This window comes from Bos grunniens, chromosome 3, assembly GCF_055505025.1.
Source record: "Bos grunniens cultivar Pamir isolate PY7600 chromosome 3, Bosgru_T2T1.0, whole genome shotgun sequence".
Lineage (NCBI taxonomy): Eukaryota > Metazoa > Chordata > Mammalia > Artiodactyla > Bovidae > Bos > Bos grunniens.
The window spans coordinates 88,977,839-88,998,545 of NC_141167.1; the positions used below are offsets into that span (position 1 = coordinate 88,977,839).

General features: G+C 35.5%; 1 protein-coding gene across 4 annotated transcripts; it reads right to left on the reverse strand.

Annotated features, from left to right (window-relative positions):
* Positions 1-764: 764 nt before the first annotated feature.
* On the reverse strand, positions 765-20,575 carry LRIF1 (ligand dependent nuclear receptor interacting factor 1). Of its 4 annotated transcripts, none has more exons than XM_086391738.1 (4): positions 20,297-20,575; positions 5,772-7,273; positions 4,342-4,614; positions 765-3,338 (listed from the first exon to the last, which is right to left on the reverse strand). In XM_086391738.1, the coding sequence occupies exons 2-4, from the start codon at positions 7,266-7,268 to the stop codon at positions 2,880-2,882; spliced, it is 2,229 nt and encodes a 742-aa protein (XP_086247864.1). In that variant the 5' UTR covers positions 7,269-7,273; positions 20,297-20,575; the 3' UTR covers positions 765-2,879. The 4 variants fall into 4 exon arrangements, with proteins under 4 accessions (XP_086247864.1, XP_086247863.1, XP_086247865.1 ...); XM_086391737.1 differs by having other exon boundaries at positions 5,772-7,281; XM_086391739.1 differs by lacking the exon at positions 5,772-7,273.
* Positions 20,576-20,707: the final 132 nt, after the last annotated feature.

The following is a 20,707-nucleotide window of genomic DNA, read 5'->3' on the forward strand; positions in this document are numbered from 1 at the left end:
TGCATCAGGTGGCCAAAAATATTGGAGCTTCAGCTTGAGCATCAGTCCTTCCAAAGAATACTCAGGACTGATTTCCTTTACGATGGACTGGTTTGATCTCCATGCAGTCCAAGGGACTTGCAAGTCTTCTCCAACACCACAGTTCAAAAGCATCAATTCTTTTGTGCTCAGCTTTCTTTACCGTCCAGCTCTCACACCATACATGACTACTGGAAAGCCACAGCTTTGACTAGATGGACCTTTGTTGGCAAAGTAATGTCTCTGCTTTTTAATATGCTGTCTAGGTTGGTCATAGCTTTTCTTCCAAGGAGCAAGAAGAGTCTTTTAATTTCATGGCTGCAGTCACCATCTGCAGTGATTTTGGGGCCCAAGAAAGTAGTGTCAAATTTCAATGACTTATAAATTGTCAAATGCTCTAACAGGTCAAGTAATATAAAGACTAAGCATTGACCATTAGATTTAGCAATATGTTGATATTTGAAGACCTTGAGAAAAATAGCTTTAATGGAGTGATAAAGCTAAAACCCTAATTTGAGTGAATTTCAAATGAGAAATAAGAGTTTGAGACCATCAGTATAGATAAATCTTGAGAATTTTGCTCTAAAGGATTCAAGCTACATTCCATATTATGGAATTTATCAGAAAAAAATGGGTGCTTGATAATTCCATGAGAAGCAAAGCCTTAATAATAAAAGCAGAAAGCATCAAGAGGAGGAGGTAAAGTAAGAAAATGAAATGAAATGAAAATGGATGCAATATGTCTATTAGGATGATTTTAGATGATTTTATTTAACAAATACTGATACATCGCTGTCAGGCACTATCCAAGGATTTATAAATACAATTAATTCAAGAAGCTTCTGATTCCCAAAATTCATTTGAGACTGCCCTTTTCCCAATCTTTAATTGTATTAAGACATGAGCCCACAATTTCACCTTCTTCTCTGTTTATACTGTTTCCCTAAGTGAAGTTATTCAGACCAATGGCTTCAAATGGTACCTATTTACTGATAGCCTTTAATTATGTATACCCAAGCTCCAACATTTAATATTTTAGCTTGATAGGAAAGTGAAATTTTAATATTTTGGATTGTTGTATTTGCAATTTTCCCAAAATGGACATGTACTGCTTCTTTTTTTAAAGCTTAAATTTTTTTTCAAAGGAGGTAATTAATTCATGAACTAATCTCCCCACAGATAGATAAATTAAGAAGACTGACAACTGACCACTGGATCTAGCAACATGGTAGTTGCTGGTGTCCTTAACAAAATCTAATATGGTGGAGAAGGGGGAGAAAAATCTGCCTGGAATAATCTGGCAGTTCCTCAAAGTTAGGGTATGGCCCAGCAATTACACTCCTAGGTATATACCCAAGAGACTTGAAAACATTATGTCTACACAAAAACATATACCCAAACATTCAGAAAAACATAGCAATATAACATTCTAGTAGCCAAAGTGTACACAACCCAAATGTCCATAAACAAATGGATAAACAAAGTATGGTATATCCATACAATGGAATATTAGCAATTTAAAAAATTAAGTATGAATGCATGTAACAGCACAGATGAACCTTGAAAATATTAAACTAACTCAAAGAAATCAGTCACAAAGGAAAATATACTGAATGGTTCATTCCATGCATATGACTGTCTAAACTAGGCAAATTTATAGAGACAGAAAGTGTATTGTTGTGTTGCCAAGGGATGCGGAAAGAAGGGTCTGGGGAGACTGCTAATGAGTATGACGTTTTCTAGGTGGTAATGAAAATGATCTAAAATTAGATCATGTTGAAGGTTACACAACTGTGTGAATAACTGTACATTTCAAAAGGGTGAAATTACAATATGCAAATTACCTTAATAAAGTTACAGAAAAAAGGGGGGGGGGGCAAGAGAATCTAGTTGACACTCAGTTTGCATTTGTTTTATTCCCTCTCAGTATTTTCTGACTTTCTGTTTTCTATTTTGTTGCCAATGTCCAGGTTTTATTTGACCTTACTTCCAGAAATTTATTATTTCTTAAAAATAACCTTTTCCTCCTTTCCCTTAATCCCTATCTCTACAACTCTCCAAATCAAAGATAACCAGAGATTAAAATGTCTGGCTCTATTAAGAAAAGCTACACTTTACAATTTTAAAAAGTATTAAATGTGGCCATGTTCAGATTTACTTTTCACACAATCTTAGTCATATATTTACATATTTCAAAAAACGGAAGCATTTGCCTAGAGATAACATACCACTTTAAGCAAACAATACATTATCTAGCCTGAATTCTAAAACCCATTTTGTATCATATGAAACTACTTTGTAAAAGTTACAAAACATCCCTCACTCTTGAAAAATGTTTGAAGTTTTTAATGCTGCTGCTATAATACATTTTCTTTCATGAAATTTAAGAAAAACTTACAACAATGGTGAGTAGAAGGTATTGTCATTTTATGGGTAAAGAGACATATAAAGATACAAGCCCATTGGCAAAGCTAAGTTTTAAGTTGATTTCCTATCTTGGATTATATAATTTTAAAACTACACAATAATTAACTATTGTTGGAATAACATCTGGGCAATTTAGCTAAACATACAAATAACAAATATTCAAACAGGGAATTCTAGTTGAAGTAATAGAAAAATAGAAAATTTTTCCTTCCAAAAAAAGGTACCTATAGACAAAGATTCAGATATCCCATGAGTTATTCATAAAAGTCAAACATGAGTTAATCTTTTCTGTATTTCTTACATAAAATTTTACAATCAGCTGATGAAAAGACAACTTTTACATTCAATAACACTTTCAGAATGCCCTATAACAATGCAAAAGTATATGAAAAAACATAGCTATTTCACTGATGCCTTTAAGAACAGCCATTTTATTATTTTTGATGCATCTTCTTACGCATTTCTTCAAGAGCTGCTTCTTTCTCTCTCAGCACTTGCTTAAGTCTTCTTATCTTTTCATCTCTAATGGTTTCTTCTAACTCTGGTGGTGTCATTGGGAAAATATCTTCAGTATAATTTTTATTAAAGGAATGGCTTTGTTCAAAAGCTGTACTTGAGTTCAATATGTCTTTTTCTTGGTTTCCATGAGTACAGTGCTCTACCTCAGTTCTATTTTTTTCTCTGGTTTTGTTGCAGCTTGTGAGGATGTTATGGTTTGACACATCTGAAGTTGGTAAAATACTGCTAATGAGCTGGGAACTGGTGACATTAGTTCCTCCATTTATAGTTGTGTTATTAACACTACTGGTTCTTCTCTTCTTTGGGTGATCCATCTTCTTAGTGGTTTTTGCTTTTCTTTTCTTATCAATACCCTGCTGCAGTTTTGAGTAAGACTTCAAAAGAAAAATAAAATATTATTGCTGTTTATTGTACTCTTGAATTTAAAAATATGTCCAGTTACAAATATTTAGCCATTAAATTTAACTCAACAAAACTACTGAGAACAACTACAGGAAGAAAGTAATGTTTGCCACTGTATGGTATCAAAGTGAATGGCAATGTCCCAGTGACAGTCACTGAGAATAAATTGCCTATTTTCCTGCTTAAGTCAACTAATAGAAGCTATATTGATCTACAATAAAAGCTTAACAATCATTTGTGAAGAGCCTAAGAAATAGAATTTATCTAACATTTTTTTTCATCTGCACAGTAGGCACATATGAAAGATTATCACTGGGAAAGGTTGACTGGTTTCTGATCTGAAGTTCAGGATATTCAACAATAAGGAAACATTTATAAGTAGAATGACAGTAGGCAACGTTACAGGGATTTTTTGGTTCATCATTATTGTGTAGATTTCTCTTAAGGCTTATATTAAAAGCAATACTGTAGTGAATATCTACATGCTTATATTTTCCTTACATTTCTGTCATTTATTTTCCTTTTTAAATTTTTTTGGCCACACTGTGCAGCTCGAGGGATCTTAGTTCCCTGAGTAAGGGATTGGGTCCTCGACAGTGAGAATGTGGAGTCCTAACAACCGGACTTCCAGGGAATTCCCTAAACAACATTTTAATTAACTGGAGATATCTTTTTACTTGTGCACATCTTATTTTCTTATATGTTTTGGTATAATACATATAGATGCAATATTGGTAAGAACTATCATTCATATTAATGCATAAGACTAAAAAATAAAAATCAAGAAAATTAATACATTCATGTATCTTTGGAATACCTACAAAGGATACTTTAAAATCTATTACCTGTGTTCACGTGTGCACGAATTCCCCATCCTGAACCCCCACCCATGGCAGATGCATGTTGATGTATGGCAAAACCAAGACAATATTGTAAAGTAAAAAATAATAATAATAATAAAGGAAAATCTATTACCTGTTTTCTCCCTTCCTCCTTCACTATAAACTCTGCCTCTTTGTAAGTTTCACTCTTCACCAAAGGGCTAATGGAATCAAAACCTTCTCCAGAGCCCAACTGCTGAGCAATCCGAGTAAGGCACACTCTCAAATCTTTAGTGATACCAAATATCTTTTTAAGTTCAGCATCACTCTTCAGATATGACACCTTATTGCTTCTTCGTTGAGAACTGTTCTTGTCATTTCTTTCTTGAGTAACTTTTTCTAATGTTGATGCCATCTCATTCTGGATCTGGAAATAGGAAAAGAAAACACACAAACAATACTGCCAATTACTTAAGCTATCTTATCACACTAGCAACTAAGTAATTACCTCATCTTACTTAAAATGCCATGCTTTAAAGTCCTAAATGGTTGGATTGCATTAGTCTTACGTTACCACCCACACTTGGAAAGCTGAACTTTACTGGGCAAAACCAAAATGCTCCCCTACAATTTTACTTTCTTGTACTAGGAAGGTAACAGGCAGTCAATTCTCAAACAAATGAAATGAGAATACAGACTAATAACAAGTTGAAGATAATCTATATGACATTGTTGGAAATTGTCATTTTTTGAAAAACTCTTATACCTTTAATCAATCGTACTTAATGAGAATTTACCTCCTTATATCCCTGGAGTTCAATGAATTCTGTACAAAAGGGGAAAATACTGAGATTATTAAGTAGACCTCTAAGTACAAATATTTAGAGGTCACACATACACGTATCTTAAGTAGAACAGAAATAATTATGTGGATATGTTGGGTAACTGAATGAGGAGTCAGAAAGAAGGGCTAGAAAAAGGAAAAGGAAACTTGTATATTAAAAAAAAAAAAAAATCAGGATGTTGATAACTTTTTTCCACATATGAATGAAAGGTGTTAATTAGTCAAGTCCTACCCTTTCCACCATCTACCTAAAAAACTGCCAGATAGCTCCCTACCACAAAACAAACAAATCCCAGCTCTCCTCTATGCCTAACATTAATCTCTTCTTATACTAAAAGTAAGCTCTTAAATACATGTATGTATATGTACTTATGTGTACAAATATAAGCATGCATATATATATTTACACACATAATTTTACGAAGCTTTGACTTCACATTATCCTTCTCCAACTCTTCTGAATCTTGTTGCTCTGTGATTTGTTTGTTTAATTTTGCTCTGAAGATTTGGCATGCCAAATGATTCAAGAGAAAAATACTGTTTGGTTTCTATTACACTTCTCAAACATTTCCCTCAAATGAAAGCTTTGGCTTAAGCATTCACCTGTGTATGATATGTATATGATGAAAAGGAGGATGGGAGAGGAGGTAAAAAGAGGTATCATAGATAACTAAGAATCAAGAAAGAAAAATTTTCTATATACATAAGATAAAAAGAACACCCTGACATGGGAAAATTACCTTTGGTTCTTGGTCTCTGAAAACACACTGTTGTGAAGTAACAGTTGTTGCATCAACAGAGGAACTTATTTTCTCTATGCTCTGGATGATATTTCCTTTCCTGGGGGCATTTTGTCCTGTACTAAATCCATCTGGTAAGACTGGCTTTGAGAATAAAGTCTTACTCTGCTTTAAGTAGTTAATAGATTGGTTCATACTATGTGGGTTTGGGGCAGAAAGAGATGGTTTCTCCACTTTCTTATTCTTCTCTGCCCTTAAATTGGCCATGGAAGCAAGCTGAGTATTTGAAACTGATTTTGTCTCCATCTGGGAAGATTTACTTTTAGCCAAAACAATATTTACAACCTCTCTGGATATTTCTGTGACTGGACTTGAACTCACTATCTGTGATGCATCTTTTCTTGGTGGAATATCAGAAGAAACTGAATTCTGTTTGTCAATTAGTGATGGTAAAACATCTGTCCCCTTTTTAGCCAAGAGATAGACTTTCCCATTAAACATAACCAAAGCATTATCTTTAATAGGCATACTTTTGGATTGTGTCCCAGTAGGACTGATGGTACTCAATGGTGGCATATTTACAGTATTATCTCCCAAATTTTTTCTATCTACAAAAGTTTTTAAAATCTTTGAAGCCACATTATTTGAAGATTTAACAGGAACAAGAGATGGAGTGCAAGGCTGTAGATTTTCTTGAAAAATCCATTTCACTGGAGCAGCTTGAGAATGCTGACCACCTTTTAACTGTGTCTCTTTAGCAACATTCATTGGAATCTGTGTGGTGTTTAATATCATTGGCTTTGCTATTTCTGTAACAGGTTTTGGGTAAATGTTTTGAAAGTTCTTGGTAACTACATTTTTCACTGTATTTACAGGAGATACATAAATAACAGTAGGTATTTGGGAGGGCTCAACTGTTCCTGAGGTACTTGTGGTGGCAGTTGCAAGTATCTTTTGCTGAACTGAAGGAGGCAATGATGACGCTGGTACAGATTTCACTTCAGCATGGGCTGGAATCTGTAAATGATGCCCAGAAGGCAAAACCGGAGACTTCACAGTCATTGGGAGATTCTGGGTATTTACTAAAATGTAAGATGAATCATTTTGTGTTGAAGAGGGAGAAACAGCAAATGTTTGCATGGTGAGTCCATCAACTTTCACACCATGACTCTGAACTTTAGAAACTGATGAGGTAAAATTTTCAGTCCCCACAGAAGTAACTCTAACTTTTTCTGCTGTATCTACTGTTCTTGTAAGAAAATAGTTTGAAGAACTGGCTGGCTGAAAAATGGGCAATTGAACTGATGCACTTGTGGAAGAGCTGGAAATCTGAGTCTGAAAAGTAACTTGAACTGGACTTCCTGTATTCCCTTTCAAAGCATCAGACATGACTGAAGATTGAACTAGTGGCATAAGATTTCCAGAGGAATTAGGAATTGGAAGTAATTGCAGAAGGTTTTTTCCATCCGAGCCAATCGTCTGAACTACTTGGTACATGCAGCCTGAAACACTTAAAAAAAGATTGAGTAAATAAATACAACATACTACATGGTATATACATTTTATTTAAAAACAAGTATTTGTAAATATTATTTTTTAAAAGTAAAAGTTTATAAAATATAAGTATGTAATTTGACACTTTGAGTTTTCAAAGTGAAATACTGCAAAAGAAAGATTTTGAAGTAGAAGAGATAATCAGAGATATAGCAAGCTTTGATTTAGATCTTCTCATATGATTAGGCAATGCATATGAGATACTAGCATTTATTCTTAAAACTAAAATTAGACTTTCCTAAGGTTTTATCTTGTATAAAATTTCACCTACTAGAATATGCTCCTCTTAAACCACATATTCTCCCTTCTTTCTTAAATTCTTTCCTCTAGTCCTTCTTCTTTACTATTACTGACCATGATTCTCATTTTACCTCCATTTATGTCATTCTATTTCCCTCGCTCTTTTCTTTCCCTAGCTAATCTGTTCTGTGTTCTTCCCACTGATAATGACAAGTTCTACTGTCAGCTATTCTTTTGCTCAACACATCTCTTAAGACACCACCTTCATGTGCCACATGTCTGGAGACTAAACTGAGTTACTCATGTAGGAAGCAAATTCTTCTTTGATGTCAGTACGTTTGACATTTAGTACTAAATAGCTCTTGGTATGGCAACTACTCATATTAGTTTCAACTGTCTGTCAATCCATATTTTAATAGCAACATCATTTCAGCTGAATGGCTTTCAATGAATATGGAATATGAATGACATCATTCACTATAAACTATCAAATACACTGGAAGTCAGTATTCCTTTTTAACAGCCTATTTTGATCCTGATAGTTATTAGCTATTACTTGGCACAGGTTGTCTGATTTTAAAGAAAAAATCAATACATACCAGTATCAGATCGTATAATTAATTATCTGTAGATTAGTTAAATGCAGACACCTAAAGCTATATACCTAAAACCAACCTTCAGCTCTTGGAAAATACTAAACCTTTAGTATGGGAATCAGGGTCCTCACACATGCTAATTAGTTATTAATTAGTTATTCTTCATCCACCCATGTAACTTAAGTCTCAACATAAATGATATTTCCCAGAAGATACATCCTCTGGCCACTTTTAACTACCCTTGTTCCTCCTTCATAATTAATAACATTAATTAATTAACTTTCTACAGGGTACATATATCACAGGTTTTTACCATATCTTAATTTTTTTTTCACCAGTTTATGTACTATCTCTCATGCTAAATTCTAGCAATATGGGTACAGAGTCCATGTCCTATACAGTTAACACGGCTTTATATGACTAAGATCAGATGAAAAAAAATTAAGAATGAAAAACAATGAAATAATAATTAGAATTCTCAGTAGTGTAAAGGTATGTTTTACTGCCTAAAGGTGTTTTTTAAGCCTCAGGTATTAATACAAATCAAAGTAAAAAATTCTATGCAGTACACAAGCTAAGAATGCTTTTTTAAAATCTTTTTTAAAAAATCACAAGTATTTTGTGATATGTAAAAATTATGAATTTCAAACTCACTGATGGACAGGGAGGCCTGGTGTGCTGCGCTTCATGGGGTTGCAAAGAGTCAGACACGACTGAGTGACTGAACTGAACTGATCCATAAATAGTTTTATTAGTACAGAGTCACCCCTACTTTTTATGTACTGTACATGGCTACTCTCATGCTGCAACAAGAGTTCAGTAGTTGCAGAAGAGATCATATAGCTTATATAGCCTAAATATTTACTATCTAACCCTTTACAGAAAATGTTTGCTAGTTTCCAATGTAGTTCAACCCACAATCCCTAAAAGAACTTAAACTGTTGGGTACATGAACATGTAAATAGGCAATTATCATTGAGATGATGATCTATTTGTATGACAACAAACATGCTTACTCCTCTCTTATAACATTTTCTTCCCAAGGCTTCCTAGATACCATATTCTTCTATATTTGTAGTGGTTCCTCAGTCTTCTTTGCCAACTTCAATCCTTGAATCAGCCTTAAAACGTTGGAATTCAACAAAGTTTAAAGTGAACTCTTCCTACTCAATAAGCTTTGCCCCAGATGATTTATTTTATATACATGACTTAAATTACCATTTATATATCAACAATTCAAATATTTATATCTTAGCTCTTTTGAGTCAGGCTTGTATGTCCAACTTCCCTCTTGACATTTCCATTCACAATCTCAAACACACCTAAAACTAGACACAGTCTTTTCCAATGTTCTTCCTTCAGTAAATGGTATCCCAACTATCTTAGATCCTAAATCTAAACAAGTAATTCCAGCTTTCTAACAAGTAATTCCAACTTTCTAACCATATATACCCAACCTATCTCAAAATCCTGTTGATATTATTTCCTACCTTTCTCTTGATCTAGTCAACTGTTTCCAAATCAGTCCTTCCCACCCCAGTCTATCTCTGGCTTGCTCTGTTATAGTAGCTTAACAACCAATCTTTTCTTTAGTCTATCGTCTTCTCTTCAAATTACCTAGCACTCTTAAAGCTGGCTGGCCCTTCCCTACTTAAAATGTTTCATCAGCTTCCCACTATCTCAGTGGTAAAAAGGAAACCAAGAGATTCTGAGGCAATTGAAGACAAAGGAAGAAAGAGTTTCAAGAAAACTCGGTAATTCCACTGAAAATTTCTGAGAGACCAAATAGAAAGCAGATTAAAAATGTATACAGGAATTAATGGCATGAGGATCACTGATGGCATTAAAGGGCAGTTTTGTGTGGAAAGAAGTCAGTAGGAGTGAATATGAAGAAAGAATATGAAAACAGCAAAGACAGATAACACTTTGATGAACTTTGGATGTAAAGGGAAAGAGAAAAACTGGCAAGTAGCTGGAAACTAAACGGGGTCAAAGAGGAGTTTTTTTTTTTTTTAATGTTAGGTGAACTAGAGCAGCAGTCCCCATTCTTTTTGGCACCAGGGACTGGTTTCATGGAAGACAATGTTTCCATGAACCAGGGTGGGGGGATGGTTTCAGGATGATTCAATCACATTACATTTATCATGCATTTTATTTCTATTATTATTATATCAGTTATTACATCAGCTCCACCTCAGATCATCAAGCATTAGATCTGGAAGCTGAGGATCTCTGAACTTGAGCATGAATACTCATGTGAGTCACCTTAAGGGAGAGACTGGAAATAAAGGAGAAAGAGGGACAATTAATAATGTAAAGTTTGAAAAAGAGGTAGGAAATTGAGACCACAAGTCAGGTCAAGAGACTAAAATGGAGGAATCAACCTACCTGACTTCAGGCTCTACTACAAAGCCACAGTCATCAAGAAAGTATGGTACTGGTACAAAGACAGAAATATAGATCAATGGAACAAAACAGAAAGCCCAAAGATAAATCCACGCACCTATGGACACCTTATCTTTGACAAAGGAGGCAAGAATATACAAGGGAGAAAAGACAATCTCTTTAACAAGTGGTGCTGGGAAAACTGGTCAACCACTTGTAAAAGAATGAAACTAGAACACTTTCTAACACCATACACAAAAATAAACTCAAAATGGATTAAAGATCTAAACATAAGACCAGAAACTATAAAACTCCTAGAAGAGATCATAGGCAAAACACTCTCTGACTTAAATCACAGCAGGATCCTCTATGACCCACCTCCCAGAATACTGGAAGTAAAAGCAAAAATAAACAAATGGGACCTAATTAAAATTAAAAGCTTCTGCACAACGAAGGAAACTCTAAGCAATGTGAAAAAACAGCCTTCAGAATGGAAGAAAATAATAGCAAATGAAGCAACTGACAAAGAATTAATCTCAAAAATATACAAGCAACTCCTGCAGCTCAATTCCAGAAAAATAAACGACCCAATCAAAAAATGGGCCAAAAAACTGAACAGACATTTCTCCAAAGACATACAGATGGCTAACAAAGACATGAAAAGATGCTCAACATCACTCATTATCAGAGAAATGCAAATCAAAACCACAATGAGGTACCATTTCATGCCAGTCAGAATGGCTGCGATCCAAAAGTCTACAAGCAATAAATGCTGGAGAGGGTGTGGAGAAAAGGGAACCCTCTTACACTGTAGGTGGAAATGCAAACTAGTACAGCCACTATGGAGAACAGTGTGGAGATTCCTTAAAAAACTGGAAATAGAACTGCCATACGACCCAGCAATCCCAATGCTGGGCATACACACCGAGGAAACCAGAATTGAAAGAGACATGTGTACCCCAATGTTCATCGCAGCACTGTTTATAATACCCAGGACATGGAAGCAACCTTGATGTCCATCAGCAGACGAATGGATAAGAAAGCTGTGGTACATATACACAATGGAGTGTTACTCAGCCATTAAAAAGAATACATTTGAATCAATTCTAATGAGGTGGATGAAACTGGAGCCTATTATATAGAGTGAAGTAAGCCAGAAAGAAAAACACCAATACAGTATACTAAAGCATATATATGGAATTTAGAAAGATGGTAACGGTAACCCTGTATCCGAGACAGCAAAAGAGACACAGATGTATAGAACAGTCTTTTGGACTCTGTGGGAGAGGGGAAGGGGTGGTATGGTTTAGGAGAATGCCATTGAAACATGTATAATATCATATGTGAAATGAATTGCCAGTCCAGGTTCGATGCATGATACAGGATGCTTGGGGCTGGTGCACTGGGATGACCCAGAGGGATGGTAGGGGAGGGAGGGGGGGGGGGTGCAGGATGGGGAACACGTGTACACCTGTGGTGGATTCATGTTGATGTATGGCAAAACCAATACAATACTGTAAAGTTAGAACACAAACACACAAATACGAGAAAAACTTAGCTAGAAAAATAAAAAAATAAAAAAGATGCAAAAACAGTCTTTCAGCAAGAATAAGCTGACTTTAGAAAATATCAGAGTCATTAGACACTGCCCCAGAGAGGTAGGTAACGATCATTAATTTACAGTTATACCAACTGTGCTGGTTAGTCTCCTTGTTTTACCAGGTATAGCCAAAGAGAAAGTGTTATCACTAAGTTCACCCAAGGTTGCAGTGGCTTCAGAAGGGTGTAACAAAAATCAAAGAGCAGCAAATGATTTTAGGGTATTGAAAATTTTTTTCAAATAATGAAATGCAGAATCTATACTAGATGGGATGAAAATGAGAATATAAAATCTAACATTTAGGGAGAAAGGGGATTCCCTGGTGGTTCAGACAGTCAAGAATCTGCCTACAATGCTAGAGAGCCAGGTATGATCCCTAGGTTGAGAAGACCTAGAGAAGGCAATGGATACCCACTCCAGTATTCTTGCCTGGAGAATTCCCCAGACAGAGGAGCCTGGCAGGCTACAGTCCATGATGTTGCAAAGAGTCGGACGTCACTGAGCAACTAACATTTTCACTTTTTCACTTTCATAGGGAGAAAATAAAGGGAATAGACTGAAGGGCCAGATAAAAAAGTCAGCGTGGGAGTACTTAAAACAACTAAGCTAAAATACAGGAACTGTGGTGTTTGGAAAGCAGGATGCCTAAAACCAAAATTTTGTAAATGCAGCAATTTCATCTGATAACAACTACAGAAGTGGATTGATGGTGATAGAATGGAGAAAACATTGAAGAAAAAGATCTGTGTACTGAAAGACCAGGTGACAAAAGAGATTACCCATACAGATGCTGAAGTCATTTGGATTAGAGAGATGATTAGGATGTGGGTGCTTACATTCAGTGACAGGAAGTGGGTACATGGTGTTAATGAACCACAGTTAACTTTCTGTTGCTGATATGCTAGAAAGTTGACTTGAAGCTCATGTCTTCTGCAATCTATTTTCCTCCCATATTCTACTACACCTTATTTTCAAAGATTACCAAGTATGTCCTCACAGTTAAATCTGGCTTATTCTTTGTCTTCATTTCCTAGGTGCTCTCTGCTGAAGCTAACATTGGTAGCTAATTATCTGCCTATCTTGAACCTCTTCCTAACACAGTTTCCATTGTGTGCAGTATTTGTTTTGTCTTTCTGTTCCATTTCTTATTAATTTTCTGCATTTTAAGCATCCAACTATGACTACTCCTGAAAGTACAGTTCTTCACTATTTTTCTTTCAAGACATTCCTTTGTAAATCAACCATATTTCAATTAAAAAAAAAAAAAACAAAACTTTTTAAAGGCATTCTTCCATAAAGACTGCATCAGGGTAACAGTTCAAAGCTTCTATTATCTTAAATTATCTCCTCTGCAATAATGACTCTATTATTTATCTCTTCCTATTCCTTAATATTTATCTCAATTCCATATTTGTAATGCCTGACCAAATATTTTCACTTCTAAAACCATTAAAGTTAAAATTACTCTGTACTGAAAACTAATACTTTCTTACCATCCAGTCATGTGTCAGCATACTATTTTCCAAGTCACTTAGGTCTTAAAATACCTAGTCATCTCTATCTTTACCACCCTCCTTATTCAACTTTAATTCAGAGTACTTTGTATAGATACCTAGATACCTACAAAGGATAAACATACAATAAACGTATACTGAATGAATCACCAAGTCTACATTTTTTCCCCTTTTTTACACCTCTTCGTCATATTCTCTTTCTTCGTCGTCACCACTTCTACTTCCTAGATCAGACCTGTATCACCTTGTGTCCTGTCCTCATTATCTCATCCCTATATTTTTTGGCTTTGACTTTTAAACTAGATTGCTTGATTGCAGCCATTATTATGATGTATCTCTGGCAGACTAAATCATTGTTTTCATCCTGTTGCCTTCTTGCTCAAAGTTTCAATAATTCATCACTGCCAATTCAGTTTGATGTTAAAATCATCTACAACCTAGTCTCAACCAATCTTCTATAACATCTCAACATAAAATCTCTGGTCTTATCATAAAGGTCTTTACTATTCTGGATTGTCCCATGTACAATATTTACTCTAACTATTCTTCAAGTTTTTTTTTTTCCTTCTCTAACAATTTAAAAGTTATAAATTGAGGACCAATGCATTTTCTCTACGAAATATCTTCTAGACACTCAAACTCACATTAATTTCTCCCAACTTGGTATCCTGAAAGCACTCTTGTTGCCATTAATGCCAGGAGTTATATAATGCCTTCTGTATTGTCTTTATTAGTTAATTTTTTTAAATGAGTAAACTATTGTTTTCCTCAGTAAGGCTGAAACTCCTTATGGTCAGAGACTGTATCATTTATTTTGTAATTATTCTTCCAATACCAAGCACAGAAGGCCCTAACAAAATTATATAAAAAATAATGCAACTCTTTGAAATATTTCAAACATATTAAAATGCCTCAACACCTGTATTGTTTAGTTAATGTATTTCATCTGTCAGTAATATCTGGCTAACAGATTAGAAGTTTCAACAGAACAGAATCCATGCTTTTATAATTAATTATTTGCATAGCGGAAAACACATTTTGGACTTCCCTGGTGGCTCTGATGGTATGGAATCTGCCTGCAATGTACAAGACCTGGGTTTCATCCCTGTGTCAGGAAGATCCACTGGAGAAGGAAATGGCAACCCACTCCAGTATTCTTGCCTGGAGAATTCCATGGATAGAGGAGTCTGGCAGGCTACAGTCCAAAGGGGTCCCAAAGAGTGGGACATGACTGAGCAACTAACACGTTTAAGGGCTTCCCAGATGGCACTAGTGGTAAAGAACCTGCCTGCCAATGCAGGAGATGTAAGAGTTGTGGGTTCGATCCCTGGGTCAGGAAGATCCCCTAGAGGAGGAAATGGCAACCCACTCCAGTATTTTTGCCTGGTGAATCCCATGGACAGAAAAATCTGGCCAACTACAGCCCATAGGGTCACAAAGAGTCAGATACCACTGAAGCGACTTAGCACACACGTAAACACATTTTAATTAGCACAGCAGTTAAGCAAATCACACAGGCTTCCAATAGGTCATTCACATACTTTATTATATGACCCCTGTATTCATTTTATAAAAAATATTTATACTATGCAAACTCTTTTTAAATCTAATCCAGAGTTTTTCCCTCTTTTCCACTTCCCCTCAAAAAAGGGATGGAAAATACAGTCTCTTCTATGTCAGTATATCAGTAGAGATTTATATGATCTGCCAGAGACCTATTCATATCTATGTTCTCTATACGTAATAGAGCAACTGGCACACTGTTAACAGTATTAGCTAAACTGAATCCTACAAGCTGTAATTTTTAAAAAATCCATGATTTCCTAGTAATAAATGGAATGAGTTCTAAAGAGTAAACTGAAATGCAGAATGCTAAGGAAAGAAGTGATAAACCAGGATGAAATTCATACTTCTTCAATCACTGTACATTTTTTTCAGATACAGAAGAGACATTCCATTTAAGATACTAAAGATTATATTCTTCTAGCTAAAGTTAGAACTAAAACTAGAGCCAGATTTTGCGTCCCATGTTCTGGTTAGGCCACTTAAAGAATAATAAACATGCTAATTACTTTAAATCAATTAGGATTTGAACTGAGAAATTACTTTGGAAAGTTAGTTTTAAGATTTTAAAAGAGAAGAGAGAAATGTATTAGAAGATTACTGGCTTCTAATCCTAGCTCTCCCAATTATTAATTGACTTTGGTAAACTTACTTAATTTTTTTGAATCTCTCTTTCTTTATTTGTAAGTTTTGCTATAACTGGTTGGGATCCTGATAAGCTCCCAATACATGCTAGACATTATCTTCCATTAAAATATTATAATTTCTGTCCAAGATCAAGTAAATGAATCAGGTAATCTTATGAAAATATGAGAACTTTAATAAAAGATATTAAATAAACTTATTATATAACTTTTGACATTTTTGACTTTTCATTTTGAATGAAGCATTTACAGATTTGATACAGAATCATAAAAATTTTGCAGGTTAGGACTTTCCTGATGGTACAGTGGATAGGAGTCATCCTGACAATGCAGGGGATGCAGGTTTGATCCCTGGTCTGGGAAGGTTCCCCACATCACAGGTAGCTAAAGCCCACGTGCCACAACTATTGAGTCCACATTCTAGAGCCCGTGAGCCACATCTAACGAGCCCCTGTGGTGTAACTACTGAAAATGATGTGCCTAGAGCCTGTGTTCAGCAACAAGAGAAGTCAGCACAATGGGAAGCCTGTGCACCGTGACCAAGAGTAGCCCCTGATCACTGCAACTAGAGAAAGCCCGTGCTCAGCAACAAAGACCCAGTGCAACCAAAAATAATTAAAAAAAATTTTTGTAGGTTAATAAACATTTTGTAGATAATTTCACAAAATTTTCAACTGCTAAGAGATTTTTTCCAACTTACTCTCTATGATTATTATAATAATCTCTATAATTATTCTCTATTATGTACACACATAACATATACAAATACATAATATAATAATATATATGATAATATATTTCATATGTATAACAAGTTGTTATAAATAGTTGTCATTAACTCTACTCTTTATAAACAGTCCAACAAGGTAGGTACTGCCATTCCCATTTTATAGTTGAGAAAATGGAAGTTTAGTAATATTAAAGAACTTATTCAGAATGACATGCTTTCTTAGGGAATCCCATTCACTTTCTTGCATTTACTTTAGCATAACCTCAATATAATATGGTCCTCAAAATTCATGCATAAACTGAGATATTAATGAGAAATAGATTTCATTTAACCAGTACAGTATGTTTCTCTCTCTTACACACACACACACTCAAATCACATAAACAAAGATAATAACAACTGTACAAAACTACATGCACACCAAACTGACAATGAAACATTTTATAACCAAACCAAGTCCCATACTGAGGACACCCATTTAGCTCCCTATTTAAGAACAAAGGGTCAAAGGCGGATAGAAGCCAACTGCCAATCACATGGCATCCTAATTCTTATTATTGTGGGATATATTATCACAGGCTTTTATTATAATTCTTCTAAGCTGATGACTCACAAGTCTCTTTGTGAACTCTGACTCTCAAATTTCCAGCTTTGACTCTACCTGAATTTCAGATTCAAGTATCTCACTGATTGCTTTCTTGGTGTATTCCTCATCTCAATTAATTTGATAATATCTGCCCAGAAAACTGGCATAATTGACCCACTTTTCTTCATACCAATTCACTGACAAGATCTGCCCATTTGCCTTTCTGTATTTCTTTGAATCCAACCCTTGCTCTACATTCTAGCACAGACTTTCAGAATCTCTGAAAGGACAACTGAAATAGAATCTTTATTCATCTGACTCGGCACCTCAAATCCACACTGTCATCAGTTACCTAAAATGACATGTGACTATAACAGTTCCTTTCTTAAGATCCTCAGAAGGGTCTCCAATGGAGAGAAGTCTAATCTTTTTAGCAAATCCTTATGAGCTATCTATTTATCCTGCTTGTAGTATAGACTCAAACAATAAATACCAATTACTAGCAATACATCATACTACCTTTTTTTTTTTTTTAAATCAATTTCCTCTGCCTGGGTATAGCCTTCATTTATCTTTTACTTGGACAGCTAATACTTAATATTCCCCAACTCAGCCACTCCAGAAACCTTTCCCACAATTTCCTTTCTCTATGCCCTCACAGGATCATCCTGTGCATATTATTATTAACAAGTGTATTATAATTCCCCCTAGATGTTAATGTTTTTCATGGGCATGGTCCATAGCCTATTCTTTAATCAGTCTCTCCATTTAGTAAAGTCAGTCACACCATAGGCACTCAGTGAACAGCTTTTAACCAAATGTTTTAACTATACTAAGTGATGAACTAGAACATGAACCTAGGTCTCTGTAACTATCTTCTTTCTCTAACTCTATCAAGGTCTTTGTACCTCAACTGTACCATTCTGACTCCTGGTTTTCTCTTTACATATAAAGTTCAAATCTAAATAAACTTAATGCCTACTATCACAGATATCTTCCAGATTTCTCCTTTGTATTATAAGATTAAATTTGGCTTTTACATTTTATACCCTGATGAATTAAAAGAAACACTTTTAAAGCAATCAACATTCTGTATTACATTACTGAAAGCTTTTACAGTAGGAAAGAGGTAACTCAAGAAAAATCCAAGTATCCATAGAAAATCATATAATTTTAAGCTTATAAAAAATGCTTTTGTACAATAAAAATATCATCAGATATGTAAGACCATGAAGCTTCCAAAAAACTAAAGAGCTGACATTAATCCACGTATTTACAAAAGTATCTTTGAATGTCCTGCAGATTAATTATAAAACAACAGAATCAAATATGCAAACAGTAACCAAAATAAATGTCAAAGAGCTTCAGAAAGGCATCTGGCAAATGTCCCAAATATGTGATTTAAAATCTTAAGGACTTGAAGAAAAATACATTCAAAGATGATAAAAATAATGTATAAACCAATGAGTTAATTAACTCCGAATAATTGATAAATGTAGAAAACATAATTCAATTTGCAATGTTTTTAAATATAACCAAAAGTAGAAACAGGATAATTAAGTACACAATAAACAAAAAGTAAGGTTCTTACTCTAATTTCTGGTATTTAAAAAGAATGAAACCCTGAAACAAATTGTATTAAACTAGGATAAATCAAACGTTATCAAATATGCAGGTATTAAGACAAGATAGAAGAAATCAGCAACCATTAAAGACTAGTTCCATTTTTGCGTATCCACACAAGGCACTATCTCTGCTCTTTCCCTCAACTTCCACCAAAAATAAACCAACAAAAAACAGACATGCACAAAAGCTGGCTCTTGCTATGATCTGAAATACAATGGCTCTTTCTTGGCAGTTTTCAATGCAGTTATAGCTAACCACTTTTGATGACCATTTCGTTTTAGATTATTATGCATGCTTAAGTGTTTATCACAATTAGGTTTCGTATCTATTCGTAACTACCTACTTCCTGGGCTAAAATTTTTACAGAAGTAAAATCGTATCCTTAAAATTATAATAGCTAACATTTAAACAACGCTTTTCTATTTTTACTGCACTAAGTATTTTAGTATATTCATTCTTTTAATCCTTAAAATACCTCTGGGTGTTCTTACTTACAGACTGGAAACCAAGTCATTTGGCCTCACAAATAGTAACTAGCAAATCAAGGATTAAACCTAGTGATACTGTTTTCTTCAAACATAAACGCTCTTCCATGATTTTTACATCTCCATTTCTATGGTTTCTTCTTCACATTTTCTTCTACAGGGACTCAAACTTTTTTCTCACCACTTATTATATACTCACAAACCATTGACAGTTTAACTTAAAATATTCTACCTTAGCTTACAATTTTGTTCATTTCATCTTGAATAATATGTTTTTAAAAAATGAGTTAGTGATACACTATTATCTAAATTTACAAATAAGTGTCTAAGAAATATAGGAATCTACCTCTGACAAATGTAGTTCCTTTATATATACATCATTCTCATTACACCCGCTTCAAATACGCTGTTCCAAAGGATTTTACATGATAATTCCTCTATTTTCATTTTTTAATATCTTCAAATAAAGCTATCATTTGAAAAAAAATTTTTAAATTAATTCCCTTATTCCAAAACAAATTTTCAGTTTCTATATTCTTATCAATTACCCCCCCAAAAAAGCCTTTCCTTCCCACAAACTCTTACATTACAGCTATCTTCCCTGACGGTCCAGCGCCACCTGTGCTGCACTTGCTAATCCGCTCTGATTGCTGCGTGTTTTTCTGCGAGTGCGCGAGAATCTTCCAGAAGATTCTGGTCATACAGGCGCGCCGGCCATGTTGATTTTCCTCTCCCATGGAGATCTACTCTGTCAGCCTATGAAATTCAGACGCTGGAGTCCTGCGGCGCCAGGGCAGAGGCTGACTGCGTCAGACTCTGAAGGGGGACGTGCTTTAAGGGATCTAAGCGCCAAACTGCCGCGCACTTTCCCTGGAATGCTCACCCAGAGGGATCAAAGGCGTCTGAACTGCAGAACCTCAGGAAACGACGGCCGACTCGACATCCTGCTAAGAGACTGGAGAGGGGCCGCCGGGTCGAGGGAGATTAGAAACCGGTACTTACCAATGCGAGGCGTTGCCTGACTTTTCCTCTGTAGGTTTCAAGAAGACCCTCTGTGGGTTATTGGACATTTTATAGGGTTGGGAGGGGCCAATACATCCAGGAAAGGGGGCAGTGTCGGGGCCGAGGTTCTCCAAGGGACGAGAATGAGAGCGAGAGCGAGAGCGAGAGAATGTTGGGCTGGAGTTGTCCCGGAGCAATTCAGAGGGGTTCGAAGATGAAAGGAGAGAGATGGCAGGCTTTTAAGAGGGTGTATCCTTAGGCTTCGGAGGGAGGCGGCGCAGCCACTAAAAACCGGAAGAATAGAAGAGACTGACGGGGCGGGTCCGTCCCTAGCCTCTCAGAGAAGGGTCTCGAGTCTCCACCCACTCAGCGCCTGGGACTTCGCTCCACAGCCGCCCGGAGTCAGCGCTG

What these genes read in the sequence shown, in the direction of transcription:
- LRIF1 (XM_086391737.1), bottom strand. Translation starts at nt 20,364, where the DNA reads ATGTCCAATAACCCACAGAGGGTCTTCTTGAAACCTACAGAGGAAAAG. An exon ending in TCAGGCAACGCCTCGCATTG is followed by an intron (nt 7,282 to 20,296) that starts GTAAGTACCGGT and finishes TCTTTTTTTAAG; the next exon opens with TGTTTCAGGCTGCATGTACC. An exon ending in TCAGAGACCAAGAACCAAAG is followed by an intron (nt 4,615 to 5,771) that starts GTAATTTTCCCA and finishes TCCTATTTCCAG; the next exon opens with ATCCAGAATGAGATGGCATC.